The following is a 19913-nucleotide window of genomic DNA, read 5'->3' as shown; positions in this document are numbered from 1 at the left end:
AAGTGACCGTCGACAGGTATCTACCACTGCCTGTCAACAGTCACGCCTGTTCTGCCCATAACCGCATTCACATGTTCATAGTCCACTAGTAATAAACCATGCTCAGAGCGTATCCGTGTTTAGGTGGAGTAATAAAATGCCTTCCCTTTAGCAAAACCCATAATTGGGGGGAATTAAAGATACTCAACGGCCCTGATTTTGATTTAAGCTACATTTATTATTACTTCATTCTTTCCATCAAACTTAGTGCACATCACATTTCTAAGCACGTGATCAAGTAGACAGAGGTCTCGTTTACAGATTTTCTTTTAGCCAGTGTATATACTTGTCTTTTATTCTGTGGCCTATCTGTAACCGAAATGGAAACAGCGTGAATGCCAGAGCTCCGTGGACCCCGTCTTCTAAGTGTTCGTGCGCGACGCGAGCCCCAGCGTTCCGAAGCCGGGTGACGAAGATGAGCCCGTCGTCTCTCAAGAGGTCGTGCTGACACGTGAGGACGTAAGTGAGCGGCAGGCTCTGCAGCACAGAGTCGTTGGCCAGCAAAGGCAGCGTGGGAAGCACAAGGCTGAAGTAAGAAGCATTTAACATCCCAGTGACTGGCTCCGTGTAAACATGGTTCTTTTTATACTTCTCGGGAAGGAAGACACTCCAGTTAATGAACTTCAGCAGGTGGTGGGAGCTTCGAGGCAGATGCTGGTTCTTCAGCATGGCTCGGGGCAGGGCTTGGTCCTTAGTGACGTACAGGCATACCAGCTTAATTAGCACATCCCTTGGCAGAATTGGGCCATGCTGGTACTCCACATACGACGGCGTGAGGGTATCCAGTAGCTGTAATCCCGGATAAATCAAAGCTTGTGCCTTAATTTTATCTGCAAATTCTGGATCGCTCTTTAGCTGAAAAATACAATGAGAGATTAATGAGTCCAAGGGTTTCAAACTATACAAGCCAGAGGCTTCAATTACCTGGAATCAATACATCTATAAAATTTATTTCTAAATCACGAGCAATTATTCTTCTTCCAATTCCCTGGACAGACAACAACCAGGTAAAACAAGCATGCATGCACACATACACATATGACCACCAAGCAAATATGAATATTATATTCCTAGGAAAGACTATGTTCGGAACCATGTCGGTGTGAATCAGCCTAAATGAGAAGAGTACAGACCGCAAGTTCAATGGCCAGTCGGTGTGAGACCACACAGCACAATGTAAAGGAAGGGCAGTAGTTGTTATTCTGAAATCAGGTTCTGCAACAAATACGCGGAACAGAGGCTGCAATGCCACCTCTTTCCGACAAAGCTTCGGGACTGGTGAGGTAGTCACTCAGATGACATGCAAGAACTAGCTGAACTCCAAATGCACATGCCAAGGGAGGGCGTCCAGGTGACGACAAAATGCATAATCTGTGTGCACGAGGACCTGGATGTTCAAGTGGGAAAGAAGAAAACCTTCCCCTAAGAGCGTATGTTCCCGGCTCTTGATCCTTCCCCAGTGCCCTTAGACTGATAATTACCTACATAAAATGAACCATCTTAACAGCTTAGGGAAGAAACAGTGGCCACAACCACAAAAGTGAGTTTGAAACAGAAGGGATCCTTAAAGATGACTTACAAATTCCTGCTGGTTCTTGAGGCAGGAAGAGACCATGCTTTCAATGATCCATTTCCAAGTTGCATGGAAATATGGGAAAACTGAGATACACCGTGTGGGAAGGAAATGAGCAGTAGTTTTCTCCATAGGAGTTGCTACGTGGCACAAGCTTTAAACCAGAAGAAGCGGGAAGAATGCCGGGGTGGGAGATGCTAAGCTACCGAGAAGGGCGAAGCGGATGCTGCCCGGCTTGCGGGTGTCACGGTGACACCTTCTGGAGCCACTGTGCTGAAAAGGCGAAACCGTGTCCTCCGGGTGCTCTCTAAAGCCACCGTGTACTATAAAACCTCAAGTGGGGCTTCAATGCCTGAGAGATGCTCTGACCACTGGAATCTCCCATTAATACTGGTCCTTTGTTACTTAAAAAAAAGTTAATTCTGCAAGTCCACAGTGTGCAAGTTCACCTAGGACCATGGCGGCCTTAGGTACGGCAGCGGAAGCCTTACTTCCGGGGCAAGGTGGACAAGGCTCTGACCACTTTCGGGGCCTTAAAAGGGGAGAGCTGTGGGCAAAACGGTTTCCAGAACGTTTCCCATTTGGCAGTCTTGATGAGCTTCTACCTGTGCTGAATGGCCACACCGCCCCACTGCAGCGCTACATTCTTACACTAACACAAGGAATCTTGTGTCTCACACTCGCTCTGGAAAAAGTACCTGGGTTCAAACCTGGCCTCCAGGGGCGCCAACCTCCCACCCCTTGGGTCTCAGTGGTTGTGGTGTTGCGTTTCAGACCCAACCCTGCGCTTTCACCGGGGCTGCCCTGGACCTTCCGCACCCCATCTCCACCCACCGACTCGTGGTGACCGCAGGCCTGTGCTGCCACACCCACCTTAAAATCTTCTTACTGTAAAAGAGAAAATTCAAGAAGAGAAACCCACAACGCTATAGCGAATGCAAACAGGCTCCTCAGACACATGGTAGATAAAGGTTGATATCCTCATAGATCGCAAGGAAAAATACTCTGGGAAATAAGCTAGCAAGTACTACAAAAGAAGAAACAAAATCATGTATACTTTATGCATTAGGATATTCTATGTTAGTGGTAAGGAGGACAGGGACATTGATAGTTTAGTGTAAACATGTTCCCTTATCTGTGTAAAAAAGAAAGACCAGAGCTAGGGGTATAGATCTACGATACGGGCACACATCTGCGTGTGCAGAGGTGCAGATCAGTGGTGTATGTGCGTGTCTGCATGTGCTGGGTCTCGGTTTGATTCCTTGCAGCACACGCAAACACTGCCGCCAACATCACCGTCGCATTTATTATCTGCTACCCACATAAATGAAATGAATCCAAAAGTAACATTTAGCACATATTAATATTAGGGCCTAAGTAAGTTGGAGACTCTCATTTGCCCTGCACTGTGGCCTCCAGCCCTAAACATTCAAGGTTCCCCACCTCTAGAAATCTGTCTTGCGGCAGTAATACCAAGTACGGAAGCAATGGCAAGGATGTCTCTTCACTATAGCTTATGAAACAATTAATGAGTGTCATACGCATCAATCTTTGTTAATGAAGTAAGACTTGTGCAGCTCTTGGACTATTTTCTCCTGGGGGAAAAAAAAGTCGTTTCTGCTTCGGAAGCTTCCTAGCAAAGTCTGTGTGTCTGGGAGCCTCCGTGCGCTCCCTATGCTATTGGCTCCTTCCCTTCCCTTCCCTTTCCCTTCCAATTCAGAGGGCGCAGAAGGGTCTCACGCAGCACGATGCAACCGAAGCCATTTGCAAATGCGAACTTACACGGCCCACGCCCCGGGCACCCACGCCCCGGGCACCCACGCCCCGGGCACCCTCGCCCCGGGCACCCTCGCCCCGGGCACCCTCGCCCCGGGCACCCACGCCCCTGTCACCCTCGCCCCTGTCACCCTCGCCCCGGGCACCCACGCCCCGGGCACCCACGCCCCGGGCACCCACGCCCCTGTCACCCACGCCCCTGTCACCCACGCCCCGGGCACCCACGCCCCGGGCACCCTCGCCCCGGGCACCCACGCCCCTGTCACCCTCGCCCCGGGCACCCTCACCCCGGGCACCCACGCCCCTGTCACCCTCGCCCCTGTCACCCTCGCCCCGGGCACCCACGCCCCGGGCACCCACGCCCCGGGCACCCACGCCCCGGGCACCCACGCCCCCGGCCACGCGGGCCACCTACCGCCTGGACCACCTGGGCCGCCAGCAACCCGCCCGAGCTGTCTCCCGCCACGCAGACGCGGGCGGGGTCCACGCCGAACTCGCGGAGGACCCGGTCCTGCAGGAAGAACTTGACGGCGGAAAGGCAATCCTCCAGCGGGACGGGGAACTGGTGCTGCGGGGCCAGCCGGTAGCTGCGGAGGGACGAGGGCGCCGCGAGCGTCACAGACACGCGTGCCCACGAGAGACAGGGAGCGCATCGGACCAGCCGACGCCCCGCCCGCCCCGTCCGCCCCGCCCGCCCCGTCCGCCCTCCCCATCGGCCCGGGCGCGCGGGTATTTCCTGTGTTGCCATCAGCGGTAAAAAAGCAAAGCCGGCGGCGCCCGGCGTGGGGATGGGAGGCCGGGCGGGCGGGCGTGGGGAGGCCGGGAGGCCGGGCGGGCGGGCGGGCGGGCGTGGGGAGGCCGGGCGGGCGGGCGTGGGGAGGCCGGGAGGCCGGGCGGGCGGGCGGGCGGGCGTGGGGAGGCCGGGAGGCCGGGCGGGCGGGCGGGCGGGCGTGGGGAGGCCGGGCGGGCGGGCGGGCGGGCGTGGGGAGGCCGGGCGGGCGGGCGGGCGGGCGTGGGGAGGCCGGGCGGGCGGGCGGGCGGGCGGGCGGGCGTGGGGAGGCCGGACGGCCGGGCGGGCGGGCGGGCGCTCCGCGGGACGGGAGCCGGGATCCGCCCACCCCGGGGGGGGGGGATGAGCGTGGAGGCGGCCCCCGCCTTCGCCTCCCCGGGAACCGACGGGCCGGAGATGGGGAGCCGCGGGGCGACCCAGTGCGGGGGGGGGGGGGGGCCCATGACCACCCGACTCCCGCAGCGGGACGCGAGCCGCCCGCCCTGGGCAGCCCCGGCCCGCGAAGCCCCGCCCCGCGCGGCCCCGCCCCGCGCAGCCCCGCCCCGCGAAGCCCCGCCCCGCGAAGCCCCGCCCCGCGCAGCCCCGCCCCGCGCAGCCCCGCCCCGCGAAGCCCCGCCCCGCGAAGCCCCGCCCCGCGCGGCCCCGCCCCGTGCGGCCCCGCCCCGCGAAGCCCCGCCCCGTGCGGCCCCGCCCCGCGAAGCCCCGCCCCGCGAAGCCCCGCCCCGTGCGGCCCCGCCCCGCGAAGCCCCGCCCCGCGAAGCCCCGCCCCGCGCAGCCCCGCCCCGCGCGGCCCCGCCCCCGCGAAGCCCCGCCCCGCGCAGCCCCGCCCCGTGCAGCCCCGCCCTCCCGAGCCTCCCTCCCCGGGCTCCCCTTCCCCCCCATCCCCGTGGCCCGGCCTCCCCAGCGTCCAGGCGCCCCCTCCAGAGCCCTCCCCGCCCCCCAGCCCCGTCCATCCCCGCCCCGCCCAGGCCTCCGCCCTCCCTCGCCCCCCCCCGCCCTGTGGCCGGGCCCCCCAGCGTCCCCGGGAGGGCGGCGGCCGGGCGCGGAGCCCCCAGGTCTTACTCGACGGACACGACCACGGCGCCCACCACGCTGGCTGTGTCCCTGTTGAGGAAGTCGTAGACCGACAGCCCTGCAAGGAGACGAGACCAGGGGCAGCGGGCCGCCCCGCCCGCCCCACCCGGGCCCCGCCCGCCCCACCCGGGCCGCCCCGCCCGCCCCGCCCCGCCCCACCCGGGCCCCGCTCGCCCCACCCGGGCCCCGCCCGCCCCTCCCGGGCCCCGCCCGCCCCTCCCGGGCCGCCCCGCCCGCCCCACCCGGGCCCCGCCCGCCCCACCCGGGCCGCAGCCACACCCACGGCCCGGCACGGCGTGGGGGGTGGGAAGATGTGTCTTGCGTGTCTGGTGCAGGGGTGAGGTGCGTGTCACGTGTGTGGCGGGGTGTATGCGGCACGGGGGTGAGGAGTGCTGTTTGCTGTGTGGTGTGTGTGGGTGTGGTGTGGGTGTTGTGTGTGGTGTGGGTGTTGTGTGTGGTGTGTGTGGTATGTGGTGTGTGTGGTGTGTGTGGTGTGTGTGGTGTGGGTGTGGTGTGTGGTGTGTGTGGTGTGTGTGGTGTGTGGTGTGTGTGGTGTGTGTGGGTGTGGTGTGTGTGGTGTGTGGTGTGTGTGGTGTGTGTGGTGTGGGTGTTGTGTGTGGTGTGTGTGGTGTGTGTGGTGTGTAGTGTGTGTGGTGTGTGGTGTGTGTGGTATGTGGTGTGTGTGGTGTGTGTGGTGTGGGTGTGGTGTGTGGTGTGTGTGGTGTGTGGTGTGTGTGGTGTGTGTGGGTGTGGTGTGGGTGGTGTGTGTGGTGTGTGTGGTGTGTGTGGTGTGTGTGGTGGGTGTGGTGTGGGTGTGGTGTGTGGTGTGTGTGTGGTGTGTGTGGTGTGTGGTGTGTGTGTATGTGATGTGTAGTGTGTGTGTTGCGTGTGGTGTGTGGTGTGCGGCGTGCGGTGTGTGGTGTGTGTGGTGTGTGTGGTGTGCGGTGTGTGGTGTGTGGTGTGTGTGTGTATGTGATGTGTAGTGTGTGTGGTGTGTGGTGTTGGTGTGTGGTGTGTGTGGTGTGTGTTGTGTGGTGTGTGTTGCGTGTGTTGTGTGTGGTGGGTGTGTGGAGGCATTGTGTGTGGTGTGTGTTGGGTGTGGTGTGTGTGTTGCGTGTGTGGTGTGTGTTGCGTGTGTTGTGTGGTGGGTGTGTGGAGGCATTGTGTGTGGTGTGTGTGGTGTGTATGGTGTGTGTGTTGTGTGTGGTGTGTGGTGTGTGTGGTGTATGGTGTGTGTGGTGTGTGTGGTGTGTGGTGTGTATGTGTGTGGTGTGTGTGGTGTGTATGGTGTGTGTGGTGTGTATGTGTGTGGTGTGTGTGGTGTGTGGTGTTGGTGTGTGGTGTGTGTGGTGTGTGGTGTATGGTGTGTGTGTGGCGTGTGTGGTGTGTGTTGCGTGTGTTGCGTGTGGTGGGTGTGTGGAGGCATTGTGTGTGGTGTGTTGTGTGTGGTGTGTGTTGCGTGTGTGGTGTGTGTTGGGTGTGTTGTGTGGTGGGTGTGTGGAGGCATTGTGTGTGGTGTGTGGGGTGTGTGGTGTGGTGTGTGTGTGTATGTGATGTGTAGTGTGTGTGGTGTGTGGTGTGTGGTGTGTGTGGTGTGTGTGGTGTGCGGTGTGTGTGGTGTGTGTTGTGTGGTGTGTGTGTTGCGTGTGTGGTGTGTGTTGCGTGTGTTGCGTGTGGTGGGTGTGTGGAGGCATTGTGTGTGGTGTGTTGTGTGTGGTGTGTGTTGCGTGTGTGGTGTGTGTTGGGTGTGTTGTGTGGTGGGTGTGTGGAGGCATTGTGTGTGGTGTGTGTGGTGTGTGGTGTGGTGTGTGTGGTGTGTGTGGTGTGTGTGGTGTGGGTGTGGTGTGTGGTGTGTGTGTGGTGTGGTGTGTGTGTGTATGTGATGTGTAGTGTGTGTGGTGTGTGGTGTGTGGTGTGTGTGGTGTGTGTGGTGTGCGGTGTGTGTGGTGTGTGTTGTGTGGTGTGTGTGTTGCGTGTGTGGTGTGTGTTGCGTGTGTTGCGTGTGGTGGGTGTGTGGAGGCATTGTGTGTGGTGTGTGTTGGGTGTGGTGTGGTCCGTGGAGGGTGTGGGGCGTGTCCTTGACATCACCTGGCAGGAGCACCGTGAGCTGCACGCTGAGCGGTAACACTGCGGCGGGAGGGTCTCCCACTTCAGGGAAGGGTGTGCGGGGGCCGGGGGCTCACACCTGCTGACCGTGCAGCTGGAAGCCAGCCGGGGCAGGGGAGGCGGGGAGACTCTTACCTCCAGTCAGTTACTCAGAAAAAGCTGGAAACGGCACTGTGGCGCCAAGCCCTGGGTTCAAGTCCCAGGCCAGCACAAACACACAAAGACCCGTCTGATTTAATTTGAGGAGACGAGCTCAGGCCCGTGGTATTATTAAAGTTAAGCTTCGTGTTATCTTTTTGTACTTCCAAGATGATGTTATCAACACGCTTGTTTAATAATAACGTTTTGACCAAAATATCATCTACTATATTTTCAAGCTATGTATGAGGAATGGGTGAGTTGTGATTGATACCATCCAGTATATGACAACCAACATGCAGACACATACTCGCAACATAAACGCTATATCAACAAACGTTTTGGAGCTGGGAATGTGGCTCCGCGGTAGAGTGCTCGCCTCGCGAGGTGCACGAAGCCCTGGGTTCGATTCCTCAGCACCACATACACAGAAAAGGCCGGAAGTGGCGCTGTGGCTCAAGTGGCCGAGTGCTAGCCTTGAGCAAAAAGAAGCCAGGGACAGTGCTCAGGCCCTGAGTCCAAGCCCCGGGATTGGCAAGAAACAAAACAAATATATTCTCAATTATACTGTATTCTCTATAGACATATCCAGAATGTTCCATATATGCACAGTAATAAAATGCACTTACTGCTGCTTCCCATGACAAAGGCACCGCCGTGAAGATAAATGACAGCCGGCCGCCGGTCCCCTGAGGTCCTTGTTGGCAAGTACAAGCGGACAGGAATGTCACCCAAGTCTGTGTCAATCACTGTCGTATTTTCATCCGAACTTGGTCTTATAGAGGTCATAGATGATAATGTGACATACAATTCTTCAAATTTCATAATACCTACATTTTCAACTAACAAAGCCTAGCAACACAAAGTAAAATTTAAAACATTAAAGATTTGTATTCCTCACACCAAATGACAAAATGTCACAATTTAAAGGGAAGACTAAATAATAATGACAGTATAGTCTGGAATGCCCTACCGTGACCTGTGTTAATACTGATTCTACAGGTATCTCGAGGGTAACACTAACCTTATTTAAAGTCATCAATAGCCTGGCCCTCTAGGTGAGTCTAATTATTTCATAATTATAAAGAGAAAAAAAAAAGACACGAGAAACATATTTTCTTTGTATTCATCTTTCTAACACCTTCATTTTACTTTAATTTACTGGTTATTCCGTTTAATGAATGCTTTTTGAACTCAGAGCCTGGGCGCTGTCCCCGAGCTTTTGTGCTCAAGGCTGGTGTTCTACCCCCTGAGCCACAGCTCCGCTGGTAGCTTTTTTTGTTAATTAAATGGAGATAGCCGCACAGAAAGCCCGGGCGCCAGTGGCTCACGCCTGTCATCCTAGCTGCTCAGGAGGCCGAGATCTCAGGACTGTGGTTCGAGGCCAGCCCCGGCAGGAAAGTCTATGAGACCCCTATTTCCCATAAACTACTCAGGAAAAGCTGGGCGCACGCAGCACATGGGGCGCACGTGGGAGAGTAAAAGAAGCTCGGGGAATGTGCCTAGGTCCAGTCGGAGCCTCGGGACTGGGGGGTGGGGTGGGGGGGTCAGGGGAGACTCATGGGCCTTTCTGCCTGAGTTGGCTTCAACCTGTGATCCTCACAGCTCAGCCTCCGGTGGAGGGGGGTGGACACCACCCGTTTCCGGGTAATAAAGACATAGTTTAAAAACCACTTGGTGACTGTATTACGAGTAGCCTACATTTTATGTTATCAGCTACAAACAGGCTTCATCTCTTGTCCTTAAAACCATTTAAACAAAACACTTTAAAATTTTTATGTCATTAAAATAAATTTCTCGGGGCTGGGAATATGGCCTAGCGGGGAGAGTGCTTGCCTAGTACGCATGAAGCCCTGGGTTCAATTCCTCGGTACCACCTACATAGAAAAAGCCAGAAGGGGCGCTGTGGCTCAAGTGGCAGAGTGCTAGCCTTAAGCAAAAAGAAGCCAGGGACAGTGCTCAGGCCCTGAGTTCAAGCCCCAGGACTGGCCTAAATAAATAAATAAATAAATTTCTCGAAAGCCTTGTATTAATGGAACTATAAAGCACTACCTGGTATTAGAAAACTATAGGACGCTTATCATTGTGATTATCTGGGAAGGAAAGATTTTAGCAGGTACTATAGATGGTCTAGCCCATCTGCTTTAATGGTGGAATACTGAAGCCAGAAAGTCCAGGTTATTGACAAATTACAGCAAGTAGCGAACAAAGAAAGGAGTGAACCCATTTTTCTAGGCCATTATTACATAGTCTCCTTTCTAAATTGCCAAGTTATATGTTTAAAACACTTGACTAAGTGGGGAGCAGTGGCTCACACCTGTTATCCTAGCTACTCAGAAGGCTGAGAGCTGAGGATTGTGATTTGAAGCCAGCCCGAAGCAGGAAAGTCTGAGAGACTCCCATCTCCAATTAACCAGTCAAAAACCAGAAATGGAGCAAGATACTAGTAAGTTTCAACTTGAAACACATTTACAGAAATATACGCAAAAGCACGTAAAACATACTCAAGCAGATAGCCACCAATTCCTAAAATAAATATATTGTTGGAATGTGGAACTAGGGGAATTCTGGGACATAATAAAAATTCAGGTATAGATATCTGTCGTCTTTGCAAGCTAAATTCACAGGATCTCAAGTAAAAAGTCAAAAGCAGAACAGTAGAGATGAATCACCATTGCAATCACATCCTTCAATGTACAGTTTTTTTATTATGTATTCTTATGCTTCAATATTCTTGAATATCTTTAAGAGATGTATATCTTTTTCTCATAGAAATGTAATTATGAGTTGTAATATACTAATTAATGTTTCTCCAAATCTTGAAGAAAGCTGGGCACTGGTGGTTCACACCTGCAATCCTAGCTACTTAAGAGGCTGAGATCTGAGGATTGTGATTCAAAGCCAGCCTGGGTAGGAAAGTCCCTGATACTCTCATCTCCAATTAGCCACCAGAAAACCAGAAGTGGCTCTGTGGCCCAAGTGGTAGAGCGCTAGCCTTGAGCTGAAGAGCTCAGGGCCCGAGTTCAAGCCCCACAACTGACAAAATTAAAAAATAATCTTGAAGAATATCATGGATATGTTTATTAATTATTAAATCTTATTTGTGTTAAAAGAATAGATTCTAGTAGCTTTCAGTCCTAGACAAGATGAAATAAACTCATAAAGGAATAATAATAAATTCATAAATAATAAAGTCATGGTTCCCATTAACCACAACTACAAATTATGTACACAACACAAAAGAAATGGTACTCTGAAAAGTGAACAATAGCGTGTTTAAGAGGAAATTCAAAACTTGAATAAAGATTCATAAAAGAGGGTGGATTACAGAAAAAATAACAAAAAAGTTTAAAAAAGAGAGTGAATTACATATTTCTTTTGTCTTCTAGTTGATCTGAGCTCAGATTAAGCCTAAATGTCATAGAATGAGAGATTTAAGCAAATATTCTGAGAGAAGCTTTCTATTTTTAAGTATAGACATAGTTGGTGTATTTCCTGTGCACCAGAGTGCTCATGGGAAAGATGACTTTCCAACGCTCATTTCCTTTGTTCATTCCCATTGTACTCCAAGGCCAGTTCTTTCTTTTCCTTTTTTCTTTTTTTTGGTGGGTCATGAGGCTTGAACTCAGGACCTGGGCTGAGCTCTTTTTGCTCAAGGCTAGTGCTCTACCACTTTGAGCCACAGCACCACTTCCCGTTTTCTAGTGGTTAATTAGTGATGAGACTCACGACCTTACCTGCCCAGGCTGGCTTCGAACCATGAGCCTCAGATCTCAGCCTTCTGAGTAGCTACACTTACAGGTGTGAGCCACTGGTGCCCAGCCCTTTTTCCATTATTACAGTATTTTTTCACTGAGCTTCTGGCTCAGGGCCATGCTCAAGAAAGAAATAAAAAGTATTCAAAATGGGGGGGAAAATGGAAACTTAGAACTAGAGAAATTATTTATTTAAAATGAAATATTAAATGAAGTACTTAGTAGTAAATAGAAATGACAAAGGAAAGACTCACAAAGTTCTGAAATTAAAACAAAGTATATTATCTGAAAAATCTTCTTAAAATGGTGCACATTTAAGGATTCATGGGACATCAAAAGATCTAAAATTGCGTCACTGGAGTAGCGGAGAAAGAGAGAGAGAGAGAGGAGATTAGCCAGGAGAAGCTATGTGATGAAATAATACTTGAAAGTGTTGCAGACTTGTTGAGACACTTCCAGTGGCAAGCACCTTATCAGTGAGGGTAAAGTCAGTTCAAAGGATGGCTGGTTTCTCACTGGAAAACGCAAACACTGTCCTGGCCTGTGAACCTGCTCCGGTGGCTGAGGTCTGAGGGTCATGGCTCAAAACCAGCTTGGGCAGATATATCTGGGGGATTCTTATTTCCATTTAGCCAGCACAAAGTCACAAGTGGAAGTGTGGTTCAAATGGGAGAGTGCCTGTCTTAAGCAAAAAAGCCAAGTAAGCGTGTGATGTCCTGAGCTCAAACCCCGGTACTGGTACAAAAGTGAAGAAAGGGAGAAAATATGAACGTGAATATCACATGACAGTTGAATGCATGCTTAAGGGGAAAAAGGAAACAGAATTTGAGGCACAAGGAGAAAACATGCTTTAAAAAGCAATAACAAGATGGGGAAGTAAACCAGACACTACAAGGAAGAAAATGTGTTCTAAAAAGAAACAGCAAAGGGAGTTCCTCGGGCAAAAAGGAAATGCTACCACAGAGAAATTTACTAGTCTAGAAATAATGGAGGAATAACAGTGTATACAATAGACTAATGGTCTGCCCTAAAATGATTTCAAATATTAGTAACTGTTGAAAATAAGGAGTGATATTGGGTATAATCACATAATGACTATACTATAAATATTAGGAATAAACACACTTAAATAGTTGAATATTCTGTGCTCCACAAAAGAGAGTTTATCTCTGAAAAGGGAGAAACACGTAGAAAAGTAAATCCATTTTAAAGGAGCGTAAGGAAATGTGCCAGTACTCAGCGAACTGAGAAAGGAGAAGCATTGAAGCTCAGGGGTTCAAGACCAGCCTGAAACATAATCAAACACAGGGTAGTGTGGGGCAGAAAAGAGAAAGAAGGAAGAAAGGAGAGGAGGGGGGAGGGAGGAAGGGAGAGAGGGAGGAAGGAAGAGAGGGAGGGAAGAAAGGAGGGATGGAGGGAGGGGAAGGGGAAGGGTGAAAGCCAAAACTGTGAAAGAAAAATAAGTAAATGGTTTAAACAGAAAACAATGTAACTTAGTTGTAGAACTAATTCCAACCACAGTAGATTGTATCGTGTGTGTGTGTGTGTGTGCAAACTGAAAGACAGATCCTTTTAAACGCTCAAGGATATGAAGTATATGTACAAAACACTTATTTTAAATACTATTATATGGGTCCTCAGAAATAAAAGCTGTAAGAAATATACTTGGCAAGCAAAGTTCTCATTCCTATAGTTGAAAGTTAACTTTATGTTAATACAATTGTATCACTTGTGGTGATTTGTAATGAAATTAACACCATCTTGTGCAAAGGAATTAATTACTAATACTGTTAAAGGTAGGCATGCAGAAAGTCCTCTCCTGTCTGCAGTAACACAAAGAATAAAAAGCATTTCTGAGTAAAGAAAGCTTGAGAACTACTTAAAAAGGTGAAAGTAGTAACTATACATCAGGATGTAAAAACATAAGTGACATACTCATTTCAGTTTTAAGAGGTGCATGAGACTATATTACCTCAGAAATGTCAAACATATTCAAGCTACAGAATATTTCAACAAATTTCACTTTGGACAATATAATTTCTTCTTATCTAATCACAGTATATGGTCAATGTCTTTAGATACAAATTCTAAAACAGAATTATGTTCTTCCTTGGTTTGCACATATTCAAATAAACACTTATAGTTAATAAAGTTAATTATTAATATTCTAAATATTCTAAAAGAAAAGTCATTGTCTTTCAAAATACTAATGGAAAGAAAGTTAATATTTACTTGTAACAAGACATTCTTATTTCTTAGAAAAAAAATATTACCAGTAGTGAGAGCATTTTAACTGAAGCATCCAAAATTTGTACTTTCCAAGGCTCTTCAATGCCTTCTGGTATAGGTCTATAAACATGGTAAGCCAAGAGAATACAAGACAGTCCTAAGCACAGAGCTTTGTACCCCATTGTAGTTAGTCTCTTCCCAGCTTCTCTGTGATGATAATGTTTTGTCACCCATATATACTAAGTGCTGAATAATAGGATAAAGGTTAGCTTTCTCAAGTGGTGTGGGCATTTTAGCAATACTGACCTAACAGTTCCAAGATTAACTAAATGTAGTAACTGATTCTGCAATTACTTCTCCTGAAACTGATTCACAATACAGCCTATCAAGTCATTCATCAATATCAAACAACTTAAAAAGTCTGTGGCTAGCAGTTCTTCACTTACCCTATGGTGAATAGAAGACATCTTATTAAGCTTCAGCAGAACACCAAAAAGAACCAGGAAGTACATTTTTCTGTGCAGAGATTGTTGACAAGAGGTTAAAAACAAAACCTATTGCGTAACAAGCACGTAATGAATCTGAACTGCAAATCATTAAGAAGAACCTATGGCACAGATCTGTAAAGAAACTAAAATCTGCCACCATCCGCTGAACTTTAATGTGTGTGTGTGTGTGTGTGTGTGTGTGTGTGTGTGTGTGTGTGTTTGGTGTAGGTCCTGGGGCTGAACCAGGACCTAGGTGCTGTTCCTCAGCTTTTCCACTCAAGGCTGGCTACTACTTGAACCACAGCTCCACTTCTGGACATTCGGTGGTTAATTGGAGATAAGCGTCTCCTGGACTTCTCTTCCCACCCTGGCTTTGAACCTCCATCCTCAGATCTCAGCCTCCTGAGTCATTAAGATCACAGGCACCTAGCTAGAGAAAGGATCTTTCTTTAAAAAAAAATTTAAAAAACTTAATGAGCTCCAGGAAATGGAACAAGAGGTGTGACATTGTTCGAAGATGTGTAAGGAATGTTGGAAGATGTGCCACAGGTGTGTGTGTAGAGGAAAGGCAAACGGCAGCACCCTCCAGTCATACAGAAAGGCAAACCAGTACCAGCGTGGTGTGCTTCCCTCGCACTAGGTAAGCACAGAGTTCAGATCCCTGGAGATAACAGCGGAGTCTGAGACACGCCAGATGGCACATGTGCAGGGCTTGATTCTGAGGCAATTAGAGAACGGCATTGCATACACACAGGAGAGCTTGCTCATCCGTGCCTGAGGTTAGTAGACTTCTGCTATATGGATGTGTGTTAGTGACACACACCCTTCTTCACCTCCACAATTTGGTTTGAGTAACTGTCTGCCTTCCGAAGTTGGGTCATAGGGCAGAAGTATTAGAAAATGCCCGAACACTGAAGATTGAAGGGCACCGTGAGTTTTTTGGTTTTTTGTGTGTTTTTTTTTTTTTGCCAGTCCTGGGCCTTGGACTCAGGGCCTGAGCACTGTCCCTGGCTTCTTTTTGCTCAAGGCTAGCACTCCGCCACTTGAGCCACAGCGCCGCTTCTGGCCGTTTTCTGTATATGTGGTGCTGGGGAATCGAACCTAGGGCCTTGTGTATCCGAGGCAGGCACTCTTGCCACTAGGCTATATCCCCAGCCCCGGCACCGTGAGTTTTTGAAGCAGCATGAAAACTGTTCCATGAAGGTCATTATTGCAATGTCTCCTCCACCCCCACCATACGGGACCCCTGTGAAGCAGATATCTGCAGATTGGATATGACGAAGGAAGTTGCTATAAATGCGTGTACAAGCGTTTTCATGGACATATGTGTTCATTTCTCTTTGGTATATAGGCTTAGGAACGGAACTTTTGTGTCGTACAGTAGCTATTCGATCATTTGACGAAGCACTCGATGGATCGCCAGTACACTGGCACTCGTAGATGATCCCACCAGGAGTTCTGAAATTTTTGTTTCTTTGCCTCAATTAACATCACATAAAATTTAAAAATAGATCCACACTACTTAGGTGAAGCAGATCCTTTTGTGGTTTCCATTTACACCTCAATATGATCAGGGAGGTTGAACATCAACTACAGGGTTCTGCATATGTCCCCATCTTCCTTGGGAGAAGTGTGTAATCTCACCCTTCACCTTTGGTATCGACACCAGCTTGAACTATATTTTATCAGTATATATTCACTGGAGAAGGTGTGTATATGCACAGATATTTTAGGTCTGGATTGTGCTTATGAAAGAAGTTATGTGATCTTTATTCTCTGAACCTGGATTATTTCTTGCAATGATACGAAATCAGTATACAAAAATAAGTATATTTTTGGTACATCAACAATGAATAGGCAGGGGAAGAAATCAGGAAAAATAATCCCATTCGCATTATCCTCTAAAACATGAGGAATGAATTTTACCACAGACATGGTCATTTTTAGATTGGTTTTTTTTTTAAGTGACAGTCCTGGGGATTTGACTCAGGGCCTGGGCTGTGGCCCTGAGCTTTGTTGCTCTGCCACCTGAACCATGCTCTATCTCTACCTTCGTGGTGGTTAACTGGAGGAAAGAGTCTCACGGGCTCTCCTGCCCTGAACCATGATCCCCAGGTCTCAGCCCCCTGGGTAGCTAGTAAGCCACAGGTAGTGGGCTTACACGGACCATTTTTGTCTTTCTGTGATAAATTACACTATGGGTGATACAAAACCCCAAAACCATGATGTTGTTTCCCCATAGTTCTACAGCAGGTCGGGCACTATTTGTTTTGTATTTGTGCTTATGAGCCAGCGTCTGTTCATGTCAACGTAATAGCCCCTCTAATCACGGGGATGCCATGGACTTTCAACTCCACACAGTGTTCTGTGGCCTGACTCAACGTTCCCTTGTTCTACCTATTTGTTACCAAGGGCAGCATTTTGTTTTGCATTCTGACTGCACAATACTCCAGGTGTTTTAATATCACGTTTTCTCATCTATCACGGAGCACTTAGGATGATTTGGAAAGCACTTCCATCTTCTGATAGTGATGTGCAATGCTGCGAATGCTCAGAAATCCCTTTCCTGTACAGCTGGGGGTGCCCCCGGCTGCTCGAATCTGCCCCAGCAAGCCCTGGTGAGCACAATAGTGGAAGCCCAGTTCCTCCTCCACCCTGCAGGCACCTGGGCTCCTGACACTGGGAGAGGGGTCATGGGAACTGTGTGGGTTCGCTCAGTCCCGGTGGTGAGCACTCTTCCCACTGCTAGCCGCAGCACGGCTCCTGGTTTTCTGGGGACTACGTGGAGATCAGAGTGTCACAGACTTCCCTGCCTCCGCTGGCTCTGGACTGTGGTCCTCGGAGCTCAGCCTTCTGAGTGGCTAGGACGACAGGCACAAGCCACTGGGATCCGCTTGTTTCTGTTCTCTTTCCTTTCTTTGGTTTGCACCAGTGGCAACCTATTTTTCCACAGCTGCTGCACAATTCTGCATTTCCCCTGACAGTGTCTACCTGCCTCGACTTTCCCACTAGTACTCGGTACTTCTTGTGTGTTTGTGATATCTTGTGGCATTGATTTGCACTGTGTCTCCCCCATGGATAATAACGTTGAATGTGGGCCCTCCGCCCCTCCCCCGCCCCGTCACATTTTTTTGGAGAGGGTTTCACTGTGTGGCCTTGAACTCATAATCCTCAGGGTACACCATCAAGCTGCAACCAAGTCTCACACAGGGCATGGGGCAACTCTGTGGGGTCCTGCTCCCCTGTGGGGGTGCTAGGGTATACGAAGGCGTGTGCGAAGCCCCTGGTGTCGGAGGGGGGCCGAATCCGTGCGGAGAGGCTCGCATGTCCAGATCCCAGGAGACGTGGGGGTGCCGGCTCACGGTACCTGGCTCTGAGGAGATGCCGTCCATCCGGAGCACGACCTGCTCTGGGGCGTCCATGAGCGTCCAGCCTCGACCCACTGAGGACCCACTGGGGCCTGGGCAAGTGGCGTGGAGCCGTACCTGGAAGTGAACTGGAGTCTGGGGGTTGCGATGACTCCGGAGGCACAGGCCAGGGTCAGACACTCCTTGGAGGCACCTGCTGCCCACGAGGGCCGTCTGGCGGGGGAGAGTGGGGCGCCCCAGGCACGCGCGGGGGGTCGGCGAAGGGTCTCGGGGCTTCCACGGGAAGGCGGCCGGCAGGCATCGGGGGGGGGCCCGTGGGAACCGTCGTCCCCACGCAGCCGGCCCGGGGCCCCGCGATGCCGCCCCGACGGCCAGGGCGCCCTCGGCCTGCGTGCCGCCCTCGTGCGCGGTCTCCGCGCGGGCTCCAGGGTGTGAGCTGGGTCAGCAGGGGGGAGGCCGGAGCCGGGGGAGGGCGGGCGGGCGGGGAGGGAGGGGGGAGGGGGGGAGGGGGCGGCTCCACGCGGACTAACCTTGAGTGGAAGCTTCGAGAAAATGGCCCTTGCCTCCGAATCTCCGGGCCGCCTCCCCGCGGACCATTTCCGAGGGAAGCGCTGGCTGTCGGGGAAGATCGCGTGTCTTGATTGAGATCCCTCCCACTGCTCTCACCGTGGGCACCTCCGCCCCGCCCCTCAGGGGGCGCCCCGCCCCTCGCACGCGCCGTCGGCACCTCGGCCCCGCCCCTCAGGAGACGCCCCGCCCCTCGCACGCGCCGTCGGCACCTCCGCCCCGCCCCTCAGGGGAAGCCCCGCCCATCGCACGCAACGTCGGCACCTCGGCCCCGCCCCTCCGGAGACGCCCCGCCCCTCGCACGCGCCGTCGGCACCTCCGCCCCGCCCCTCAGGAGACGCCCCGCCCCTCGCACGCGCCGTAGGCACCTCGGCCCCGCCCCTCAGGAGACGCCCCGCCCCTCGCACGCGCCGTCGGCACCTCGGCCCGCCCCTCAGGAGACGCCCCGCCCCTCGCACGCGCCGTCGGCACCTCGGCCCCGCCCCTCCGGAGACGCCCCGCCCCTCACGCGCGCCGTCGGTCCCCGGGCACCGCTGCCGCTCTCCGGGGCGGCCCCTCCTTCGGCGCCCTCCCCGCTGGCCTCCGTGCCGCCCCGCTCCGCCGCCCCGGCTTCCCCGCCCCGAACGCCGGGAGGGCGCGCGGTCCACCCCCACCCCCCCGACGGAGGAGGGGCTGCGGGGGGGGGGGACGCGGGGCCCGGGGCTGTGATCGCGGCGACTCCCGGGCGGCTCCGCGTCCCCGCAGGGGCCCCGCGGTCCCGGGCCGAGCGCGGCCGGCGCCGGGCTCTTCCCCAGCAGCCGTGCGCCAGCGCGTCCGTGCACTGGAGAAGACCCGGGGGGGTGGCCGCCCCCCTCCCCGTCCCCCCTCCCCTCCCCCTCCCCTGCTCTCCCCTCCCCTCCCCCTCCTCCATCCCCCTCCTCCTCCCCGTCCTCCTCCCCGTCCCCCCTCCCCTCCCCTTCCCCTCCCCTCCCCGTCCCCTCCCCCTCCCCTCCCCTCCCCTCCCCTCCCCCTCCCTTCCCCTCCCCCTCCTCCTCCCCTCCCCCTCCTCCATCCTCCCTCCTCCTCCCCTCCCCTCCCCTCTTCCTCCTCCATCCCCCCTCCTCCTCCCCGCCTCTCCCTCTCTTGTGTCTCTCTTTGCTGTTTTCTCCAGACGTTTTATGTTTGAGGCGCGTGTTAGCATTCATGATTCCCCACCCGTGCGGTGTAGAATGCGGGCCAGGCCCCTCCGATGGCCTCCAGCAGTGGTGGGGCTGATTGATCAGAGTCCTTGCCCTGCCATGCCTGATGGTGTGCTCCCGTTGCGTCTACCTTTGGGTGACAATGGAGACTGGAATAAATGGTCAGCTGCGCTTCCGCTGTGTTCCTGCACCTGCTCTGCACACACACGTGAGGGTGTGGGTGGGGGATCGAGTGCTGTGTGTCTCTCTGTGTCAACTTGGACACTCCTTAAGCATGGTTGACAAAACAAGGCCACCTGCTTCCAGGGATGCAGAGCACTGTGTGGTAAGTATCAGGGTGTGGGTTGGGGTTGGCATTTAGTTTAAGAATTGGGTTGTTAGGTGTCTGGGGTAGAGGTAGGGGTTAGAGTTCTTAGGGCTATTGTTTTCAGGGTTGGTATGATTGAGATTATTAGGGTTCAAGTGCAGGGCTGTTGATGGTAACCATAGGGTGAAGGTTGGGTGTTGTTAACGATACTCAGTGTGAGTTGCGGTTAAGTTTTTAGTTATGCTGCAGGAAAATAGGTTAGAGCAATGTTGGGTTTCCTATTAGCCTTACTTAGCAGGTTAGTGTTGGGAAATAAGTAAGGTGAGGGCTGGGGATATGGCCTAATGGCAAGAGTGCCTGCCTCATATACATGAGGCCCTGGGTTCGATTCCCCAGCACCACATATACAGAAAACGGCCAGAAGCGGCGCTGTGGCTCAAGCGGCAGAGTGCTAGCCTTGAGCAAGAAGAAGCCAGGGACAGTGCTCAGGCCCTGAGTCCAAGGCCCAGGACTGGCCAAAAAAAA

The 19913-nt window shown here is 52.5% G+C and overlaps 1 protein-coding gene across 1 annotated transcript; it reads right to left on the bottom strand.

Annotated features, from left to right (window-relative positions):
• Positions 1-254: 254 nt before the first annotated feature.
• Positions 255-13662, bottom strand: Aadacl2 (arylacetamide deacetylase like 2). Its single transcript, XM_048346037.1, has 5 exons — positions 13525-13662; positions 8126-8348; positions 5241-5310; positions 3804-3975; positions 255-894 (listed from the first exon to the last, which is right to left on the bottom strand). Exons 1-5 carry the CDS (start codon positions 13660-13662, stop codon positions 295-297), a joined length of 1203 nt encoding a protein of 400 aa, XP_048201994.1. The 3' UTR covers positions 255-294.
• Between the last annotated feature and the right edge of the window lie 6251 nt (positions 13663-19913).

The sequence above is a fragment of the Perognathus longimembris genome, chromosome 5 (assembly GCF_023159225.1).
Source record: "Perognathus longimembris pacificus isolate PPM17 chromosome 5, ASM2315922v1, whole genome shotgun sequence".
NCBI lineage: Eukaryota > Metazoa > Chordata > Mammalia > Rodentia > Heteromyidae > Perognathus > Perognathus longimembris.
This window is presented reverse-complemented; position numbering and strand designations above follow the sequence as displayed.